Genomic DNA, 10,126 nt, shown 5'->3' on the forward strand with positions numbered 1-10,126 from the left:
CAGCAGCATGGAGCAGTATAGCCACCGCCGCAGTCGCAGTGTAACATAGGCACCCCTGACGTGGCCACAGCCGCAGCAGCACGGAGCAGTATAGCCATTGCCGCAATCACGGTGTAATATAGGCACACCTGACACATGGGCACAGCCGCAGCAGCACGGAGCAGTATAGCCGCCGCCGCAGTTGCAGTGTAACATAGGCAAACACAACGTGTGGGCACAGCCACAGCAGCATGGAGCAGTATAGCCACCGCCGCAGTCGCGGTGTAACATAGGCACACCCGCCGGGGTCCCAGCCGCAGCAGCACGGAGCAGTATAGCCACTGCCGCAGTTGCGGTGTAACATAGGCACACCTGACGTGCGGGCACAGCCGCAGCAGCACGGAGCAGTATAGCCGCCGCCGCAGTTGCAGTGTAACATAGGCAAACACAACGTGTGGGCACAGCCACAGCAGCATGGAGCAGTATAGCCACCGCCGCAGTCGCGGTGTAACATAGGCACACCTGACATGGGCACAGCCGCAGCAGCACGGAGCTCAACACAGCCTTCCTGGCCCAAGCGGTCGCCCAGCTCCGGGGGCAGGCTTTGCAGGATCTGTATAGAGTCTCACCCCGGTGCCCTAGCAATGAGTTGTATATTTAGATATCTTCAAGGGATGAAACTTTAGCTGCTGTTATTCTTCGGCGTCTCAGTTCCGACTTATTTCCTGAATATTTTGCCTTTTCTTTGGCCCAAGACTGAGACCACCCCGCCCTGAAAGACTGCATCTCCCAGTGCATATCTGACAGGCACAGAGGGCCTTGAACAAAACAAATTAATCTCCATGAAGATATCGAATGCCACAAATGTCTGCTCGTAGCCAGCTCCTCACCTCTGCAGAGTTTAGATACGTAAGGGTTATTGAGTCGCTGTCGGGGGGTTGTGCATACTCTTGGGTTCTGTATGTTCGGTATTTACTACGGCAGCGTCACCTACAGCCGTGGTCGTGTTCAGGGCTTGTTGCACTAAGATCTGTACTACTATGTAGGAAGGGGCAGTCCATGCCGTAAGGACCCTACGCTCCCAGCAGAGGCGGTGGGGGAGAGGAAGTAAATAGCACAGTTGACATTTGAACCTGGGATTGGAAATCCCACTCCAGTGCTTTAGCCGCAAGACCAGCCTTCCTCTTCTCGAATGGCTGGGGGAGGGATGGCAATATCAAAGTAACAGCATCTCCATGCCATATGCAGGGAGCTACGAGCCCACCGCATCAGATGCCGCCTGTTAGCTGCCGAATATCTGCAGTTTCCATTGTTGGATCCTGTTGGCAGCTCCGTGCTGTTTGTATTTATGCAGCCAGCCCACCTGATGCCAACGGGGGAAGTCTGCTTAGAAACGGATGGTGTAGTATGAACCTATCATATATCATCTAGGTAGCAAAGCATCGAATCCTCCCTATCTCCTCTAAGTCATCTCACATTTCTGCAGGACAGTCTGCCTGAATAAGGGAGTGAGATCTTTCCCAAAGCTTTCCTACCCTGGCCAGAGGAGCCATGCTTTGCCATCAGCCCCAGCCCAGCAATGACAGGGTGCCTGCACCTTTTTAGAGCACGGGTCCTTTCTACCGCCCCGGTTTTTTTCTCTCTGCATAATGCCTTGCTGCTGATTAAACAGTGCTGTAGAGAGAGGGCACTTTCTAATCCAGCTCTTTTGCTGAAACGAAGGGCCTTTAGAAATGACACATTCCCTGTTTGCAGCTTCCCCCACTCCTTGGCCGGGTCTCTGGCAGGGATGTTGACACACAACATACTTCCACAGATGTGAGACCAGGCTTCAATTAACGAGCCAATGTACACAACTGTCCTCCCTCTGTTTTGAAATTGCAGCTGTGGTGAGATATATCAGCTAAACAGTCTCCACTGGGGAGACTCGCCGCCGCGCCGGGCAGTTTGAACCTGCCCCTGTCAACTGGACGGCTGAGCTCTTCCCGCAACGCTGATTTGTCTTTGCTGCTGGTCCCAACTGCCTGCTAAATGAATGCAAAGAGGGAGGGGATGTTGGGGGAGTGCCTCTGAGGAAAAAGAAGCAGGCCATTTGTGCTGAAATCTGTTCACCTGCTGGGCTCACAGGGTTTTTTTATTAATATATTTTGTGTTCCGGGTCAGATCAGCCAAATCGGTTCCCAATCATATTGATGGAGCAGGGCTCGGTCGGTCCAAAAACCGTATCGATTGATCAGGCAGAACTCTAAGCACTATGTCTGGCGCTACAACTGGCGAGCATCCTTCATCCCAGGCTCTCACCCTGGGACTTCAGATACTCCCAGATCCATTGGCAGGCATCCTACGTGCAGGCCCGAGCCCGGAGGCGTTGGGATTCAGATGCCCCCACCGAGATACCTGATCCGAGCCAAAAGGCTGAGAAGCGATACCCACATCTGACCGTGCTAGTTGCAAACAGCAGGTAGAGGAGGAAAAACGCAGACGCCCACTTCCCTGTTGCAATGACTCTGTAAGGCACCGCGAGCACTGGATACATCCATTCTGCATCGACCAGAGCATCCGCATCCATCCTGTCCCGTGATGAGGCAGAGAGGAAGTTGCCTTGTTTGAAACAGGCCTCGTAGCAAAAGTATTTCAGACTCTTTTGCCCTTCTCACCAAGACAGGGCCTTTGTTGTGCTGTGAGAGTATCTGAGTACAAACATTTGCATGCTGCCTTTCCTTGTGTCCTGCTCTGTTATTACTTTATTTCCTCATAAAGCCCTGAAACCCAACGCAGTGTGAGGAGCAGCACTTCTCTGAAGACCTGGAAGTGAGCAAAGGATCGCTTCTGTTTAGAAATCTTCAGATGATTCAAGCCACCCACGCCCATTCGGTTAAGGAAGTCGGAAGCAGAGAGAGTTGCTGGAGCGGTGGATGATGGCCCTGGGAGTCGACAGGGTGAAGAGCGGGGTGAATCTCGCAGCGAGTGACCTGATGAGGCAGGCTACAGCCGTTTGCAGGCGGTTGGCACAAAGCGGGTATCAAACCTTGCTGCCCCGAGGGAAGGAGACAAGGACAGAAGGAAGGAGTGAGAAAACCAGTCAATGGAAATCCATCACTTACGTCAGCTTCTGCCACTCTGTTCCTGGCACTCGTGGGTTCAAATCCAGCCCTGCAGTAACTGCATGGATGTGCCTACACCTTTGTCACACTCGCTTTCAGGGGCTTCGGTGTCAGCTGCACCTGCCCTTGGCAGATATGTAGTCTTCGAGCCCCTATGGACCCCTGCAGAAGACACGGTTTGGACACGTGCCCGGGTCCTGAGGGACTTGCGTTGCTGCATGCTCATGGGCAGAGTCTGACACCGATCCCGTGCAGCGAGACAGCTCCCCGTTCGGGAACAGAGAAGTGCAGTCGTTCTTTAAGTAATGGCCTGTTCTGTTCCCACCATTGTTGGGAAGAGCCAAGCCAGCTGGGGTATGGATTCAGGGCAGGAAGACGCAGAAGTTTAGATACTTAAGGGTTATTGAGTCGCTGTCGGGGGGTTTGTGCATGCTCTTGGGTTCTGTATGTTCGGTATTTACTACGGCAGTGTCACCTACAGCCCGTTGCACTAAGATCTGTACCACTATGTAGGAAGGGACAGTCCCTGCCGTAAGGAGCCTATGCTCTCAGCAGAGGCGGTGCGGGAGAGGAAGTAAGTAGCACAGTTGACATTTGAACCAGGGATTAGAAATCCCACTCCAGTGCTTTAGCCATGAGACCAGCCTTCCTCCTCCTGGGATCCTATGACCCCAGCTGACTTCCTGCCCCTCGGGCGGGGGGCTGGACTCGATGATCTTCCGAGGTCCCTTCCAGCCCCAACGTCTATGAAATCTATGAATGGTTGGGGGAGGGACGGCAATATCAAAGTATCAGCATCTCCATGCCATATGCAGAGAGTTACGAGCCACCCCGTCAGGTGCCGCACACTTCCGGTTAGCTGCCGGGTAGCCACAATTTCCATTGCCAGAGCCCATTAGCAGCTTCGTGCTGCTTGTATGTAAGTAGCCATCCCACCTGATGTCAGCGGGGGAAGTCTGCTTAGTATGAACCTATTGCATATCATCATTTTCCAAGCCCCATAGACTGGATGTGTGAACATGATACCATCTTAACTGGAAAGCCAGATAGGGTGGCTTGGAAGCTGTTACTGTTAGATAGAAAAAACTGTGCAGAAGGCCCAGGGAGCAAAGAGATCCCTCTTTCTTTTATTGCTGAGAAGGAACTGTGCAGGAGCTTCCTTTTTTTCGTGGTATCAGGATTATTGTGCAGCATGAACAGGTTGGTCTGCGCCCCGCTCTGTTGCAGTGCACATTGCAGGCTGTGCAGAGCGGCTGCTGGATTTCATCCTGTCGGCTCTTATGGGTGCACCAAGACATGGGTCTGGATCACAACTGAGTCCCCGCTGGTTTAGAGAGCAGGACAGTGGGTCGATCATGCAGCAAGTGATCCCTTGGCTCTACTTTTGGGCCCGTCATTCTCTTTTTGAAGAGGAGCTCCAGCTTGGAAGCCCATGTGCCATACACCTGCAGTTATATGGGGGAGGTGGAGGGTGTCTCTCCACCTCTTTGACACTCAAGTTGCAAATGCCCACATGTCAGTAAAAGCATGAGGAAGAGCAAATCCATTTCCTTCTAAGGTCCCCCTTGTATGCCCTAGTCTGCTGCACAAGACTAACTTCCAGAGGCTCCCAGGGGATCAGAACTGGGCTCCAAATAACAGGGAAGGAGCTGGTTAATTGAGATATTAAAGTACTTAGAGAGAACCTGGAGAGAGAGAGAGAGAGAAAGAACCAAGGGCAGACCCCTGCCCTCCTGAGAGAGCTGGTGGTGGGGAGGGAGAGGATCCTGCAAAGGACACTAGGGAGCGATGAGAGGGGAGGAGAAGCAGGAGAGGACACGAAAGCTAAGGGAGGACAGGATTACAAGGAGGAACATGGGCAGCTCTGTAAAGGCCACGTGTCCCTTGTCCCTGGCCAACCTGTCCTTTCTCATTCCAGGATGAAATGCTGCCTTGGCAGCCTGTGACACCAGGCTCAGTCACCAACATGTTATATTTTCAAGCAGGCGCTCAGACAGGAGACAGCAGATGGCTACAGGGAATTGGGGGAGTACGAGGAAATAGCAGCACTAATATTAGTCAGCAAAACAAGCTGGGGTCTTGGCAGATCAGCCACCCACACGCTGTCAAGGGATTTTACAGACAATGCAACAAAGGGATCTCGGGGGCGGATTTGCAGGAGGACGGCAAGGTAGCTTTGGGGCTCTTTACCAGGAAACTTCTAGCCCGGTAGAGAACTGGGGCTCTGAAGTGGTACAGAAAACCGTCCTAATCGACAGGGTCAGCTTCCTCCCATGAAGAAGCTAACGTCATCTCTGATGGCATTTGACCTTTCCTTTATGCATTACATCTCTGGAGTCACTGAGGTGGAAGACCAGCATATGAGAGGCAGGCATTTCGGCCCCGGGACCACAGGTGCCGCTTGGCATTGTGGCTTATGCATGCTCCATAGGGGCAGGTACTGCCACAAGAAAGCCTGTGACTTGGAGAGAAGACGAAGGACTGTGCGCAGTATTGTCTGTGCTCATGGAAGGATGTATGTGAGGTGAGGACACCCGCATTTGGGGGTGGCAGAGAACGGCTGCAAGTTCCTTTGAATCCCGATGCTCTGTCCTTTTACCCAAGGAGTTGGATATGCCTTGCAAATAGGAGGGTGAAAATCACTTCTTGCAGCGACCCCACTTAAAGCCTTCAGTATAGGCTTTATGGGGGGCCTACAGGGAAGCCAAAGCCTGTATCCTCTTCTGCATTCAGAAGTGTTAAGGTCAGAAGGGGCCATGACCGTTGCCTCATCTGGGCTGCACTGCACGGTCCATGGGGCTTCTTGAACGAGTCAGGAAAACGGCTGCAGTGCCACGAAAGCTCAGCGCCGTTCCCATTTTGCAAATCTGGGGAAAAACAAGCACGCCGGGCCGCTTGCCCCAGATTATCCAGGCTGCCTCTGGAACAGCCGGGAGGGGACCCCGCATCCCTGTCCCCGAGCCCGTGTTTATAGCCACAAAGCATCTTTTCAACAACCCTCCTCCTCCTGCTGCCGCCGGGCGCGTTTGAGGGGACTGTCATCGCAGGCCAGCGCTAAGCTGCGGGACTCTCAGTTCCTTGCCAGGGGGACACCTCAGCTTCTCATTAAATGAGGAACAATCCCCCGGGCCTTCTCCGCTCTGCCGCACAATCCCCGGCTGACACCCACGCTTAGTCACACTCGGAGGCTGAGGCTTTCTGGTGGCGGCCCAGAGCAAGGCAGAGGCACGAGGGGAGGAAGCCTGCAGCAGAGCAGGGAGCTTTTCCACGAACAACATGTACGGAGGTTTCTAAGCTCCCGGTACACGCTGCCAGGTCTGTGCCAGCCCGCCCAACAGCTGAGCCGCAGACAAGGAGAGCTTTCTCACAAGCTTTTGTCATCGCAAAGCTGAAGGGCACAACCGTTTCCCAACAAAAAAAAAGGGTTTTAAGCGCGCACAAAAACAGGCCTGCTTGAGCTGAAACAAAACCAGCTTGTCACTGGGTGCTGGAGCCTTGCCTCTATGAGGTCCCCGGCTAGCTCGACCTCTGGGCTGCATTCACAGAGAGTGGCTGCAGGGCAGTGCCCCGTGCATGCCCCTTCCTCGGAGCTGAGCCGGCCGCAAAACCGGGCCTCGTCCCCCTACTTTGTCCCATGGGTTTGCCTGGAGGAAGCACTAACTCCGTGTTTGCCATGCAGGAGAAAGGCCATGCACCCCATCATCTTCACAACCTTTACACGCCGCATGGGACTGAAGTCAGGACGGGTAGTGCTGTGTGTAAGCAAGGCTGCTCAGTCCTTCCCATTAAAAGCCCCTGGTTTCAGGTGTAACTGCTTGGGCTGGATTTTTTATTTTATTTGGAGAGGTGGCCAAAATGGCTCAGCACTTTTTTTGAGGGCAAAGCAAAGAAAACAATGCATTGCTTTGCCCAGGTTCAGTTCTGGTGAGCTTTGCTTTGAGGAGCCATGCTGCCTACCCTGCTTTGGAACAGAGGCAAGGGATTGGTTTTGTGCAAAGGGTGGGTCTTTTGTCATCCCACTGAAAACACCCCCCAGTTTGGCTGAGCTATAAACCTTTGACAAATCATAGACCAGGAAGATAGGAGGAGGAAATCTGGGGCTGGAACTGTGAGCTCTCTTCATTCATTCCTTAGTACGGCTTAAGGGATTTGCTTCGAACAACGTGGGGTGTAACCGTTGTGCGCGAGTCCCGGGATAACGCTGTTTCCCACTCTCCACCGGTGTGTTTGGAGGCAGAGCTCACTCCTAGTAGTAACACGGAGGGGGCACCCAGAGGCATTTGCAGCACCGGCCTCTTATCCCGACATGCTCGCACACTCTCCACCTATAATTTAATAACTAAGGGCCAGCGCGATAGCACTCGGGCAGCTAGTGCCTGCAGCGCTCGAGTCACAAAGGGAGACGCCGCTGCCACGTTCTCACTTACAACGTGTCACTTTTTCACACTGGAGCAGAGCACATCATGGACAAGCACTTGGCTGGGGTCGTCGGACCCCAGCACTCTTTGGGGTCGTCGGACCCCAGCCCTCTTTCCGGCCCAGGGCAGGGGTCAGACGCGATGACCTACCGAGGTCCCGTCCAACCCTACATCTATGAATCTATGGAAGTACAGGCTAGAGATTAAACCAGGGGAGACAAAGCCTGGACATCTAGCCCTTCCCCCTGCAACTCTGTCACATTGGACTAAGTCCACTGGTTTTCCCTCACCTCATTTTCCTTATCTTGAACCTTCAGGAAATGATTTCTGCAGCTAATGTATCCCCCTGGGGGGAAGCTTTTCCTGATACGCAGCTTAAGTCTCTCCTCTCTGTTTCCCTCTGTAGCTCGTAATAAAACCCAGAGATGGAGAACGCCCGTTAGGTCCTTTCAGGGTTGTCCAAACGATATGCATGCAGCTCCTCCAGTCATGGAGAACTGCATCAGCCTTCCAGCGTCAGGTACTTCCAACATCTGGATGCACACCTGGATAGGACATCTACTAGCAGCAAGGGCCGTTCTTTAGAAGAAATGCATTGTTGCAAAGCAGACCTTAAAAGTTTCCACGCTGTTCATTTGTAGGTGGTGCCAAGAGCTGTACTGATGAGGCTCAGACTCTTGGCCATTTTTAATGCAGCAACATATTTATCGTTAAATGATTTTTTTTTAAAATAACCCCCAAACATGCAAAACCCCACTACGTTTCTAGCATGGACATCTTCCAAGGAGTTTCAAATCCTGAGCACAGGGCTCAGGTAAAGTTTGTCACTAGCTGGCAAGAAAGATCACGTCCCAGCGACTGAGGATTTCAGGGGGGCTGTCGAGGAGGTCTCATTCTGAGTTTTCCAGCTACAATACTTGAGAAAATCGAATTCTTTTCTCCCCTGCCCCAGACTATTTCAGTAAAAATGGGGAAAAAATACTTTTTGTCAGCGTATTGCATGGAAACGTTTGTCCTTCTGGCAAACAAAGTTTGAATCCAAAATGTTTCAGTGGAAAACCTAAATCCTTTCCCTTCAGAAATGTCACGCACCTGTTGCTGTCCTTCGGCTAGGCTCTCCACAGCTACACTCTCCGGGCAAGGGGAGGCAGTTCTGTCATTAGGGTCCCTAACCCCCATGAATAGCCTCAGCCAATGAATTTGGCACCGGGGTCTCCTCGCTGGCCCCTTCTCAGGCCAGCACTGAGTTAGATCTCCTCTCCGGTGGCAGTGCCTCGCACCGTGCCTGGTAGTACAGTCTTGGGGCTGTGATAACGCACAGGCCCTCGTGTCTTTGCACTGTGAGTAAGGAGTGTGGATCCGTGTGGCCACAACATTTGGCCCACTTCCTTTCTCCCAGACCCCCCAGCACAGGGAGCTCTTCCCACCACCCCTGTGTGTGCTGCATAGGGATACGGTGTGTGCGGTGCACAGGGGCCCAGCACCCTGCCCCAACCCTGCAGAGCCGCACGGGAGCCGAGTTCACTGCTTCAAGTTCACATTGACCCCTGCTGCACACGCGGGAGTCAGGGGTGCAGCGTCTTACTGTGCCTGGCAGCACTAGCACAAATGCAGCAAGCTCAGGCAAAGCCACGGCACCCAGGTTACTCGGTAAAGAGCCATCTGGTGCTCCCAGAACCTTTCCTTACTCCTCGCTGTTTTTATTAATTTAATTGCTCGCTGCAAAAATAAAACTATAGCAACAAACTGTCCAGCATAACACAGCTCTGTTCACTGGAACTGCGGTGCAAGGCTGCTGCCAAAGTGCAAAGGAATTTCTAGTTTAAACACCGCCTGGAGCTGGACGCGAAGTAAAAACCCGAGTGATGTATAGAGAACAGTGAGGCCGTTTCCCTGCCCTTGGCAAGCGCTGTTAAGATGAAAATGTCTCTTTTCTTTGCAGGTCCACGATATCAAATTTCAGGCCCAAAATTTGGAAGAAAAGGAGTCATGGATGAAAGCCCTCAACGAGGGGATCAACAGAGGCAAAAACAAAGTATTCGATGAGGTGAGACCGCGGGTTGCAAGCACCATATGTTTCTAGGTCCGCTCTGCTTGCCCTGCTGCCTTAGCTGGAGCCGGGGCCTCGCTGAGGGTCTAATTAACCATGGGCTTGTGCTTTGTGAGCGTTTGGATTCCAGGTGAAATGCTGCAGTCTGAACCCATCGCTCCTTTTCTCATGCTCAAATGAGATCCGCTTTCTTGATGCACGAGCAGAGGTCACATGCACCACGCTCCTTAAGACTGCGCTAAAGTCATGGCCAACAAAGACAGAACATTTGTGTCCAGGTTCAGAGGCGGTGGCACTCCCTGTGCCCGAGTTACACCCCCCCTTGCCAATGTGTAGGCAGGTCAAGCAGCCAGAACCTGCAACGTTAAAGAGCTTCTTCTGTCCCCCTGCCAACGGCTCTCCTTGCTTTTCTCCCCTGACCTGTGGCACGTGGGATCCACAGGCTCCCTTAGCGGGAGGGGGCCGTAGGTAGAAGTGGTGTGCCTGGGGAGAGCTTGTGTTTGGGGCATGCAATGTGTTGCTAGATGGGTGTGAATCCCAGCAAGCAAGAGAGCCCGACTTGGCCTCACTTTCCT

At 52.9% G+C, this 10,126-nt stretch overlaps 1 protein-coding gene across 2 annotated transcripts in view; it reads left to right on the forward strand.

Moving 5' to 3' along the window:
- The window catches only part of PLEKHO2 (pleckstrin homology domain containing O2), a 35,695-nt gene that overhangs the window by 15,880 nt on the left and 9,689 nt on the right, over positions 1-10,126 (forward strand). For both annotated transcript variants that reach the window (XM_025199599.1, XM_025199600.1), the window contains one exon: positions 9,444-9,548. In XM_025199599.1, the coding sequence (XP_025055384.1) occupies positions 9,444-9,548 (105 nt within the window). The remainder of the gene's footprint in view (positions 1-9,443; positions 9,549-10,126) is intronic.

The sequence above is a fragment of the Alligator sinensis genome, unplaced genomic scaffold, assembly GCF_000455745.1.
Source record: "Alligator sinensis unplaced genomic scaffold, ASM45574v1 scaffold210_2, whole genome shotgun sequence".
NCBI classification, from domain to species: Eukaryota; Metazoa; Chordata; order Crocodylia; family Alligatoridae; genus Alligator; species Alligator sinensis.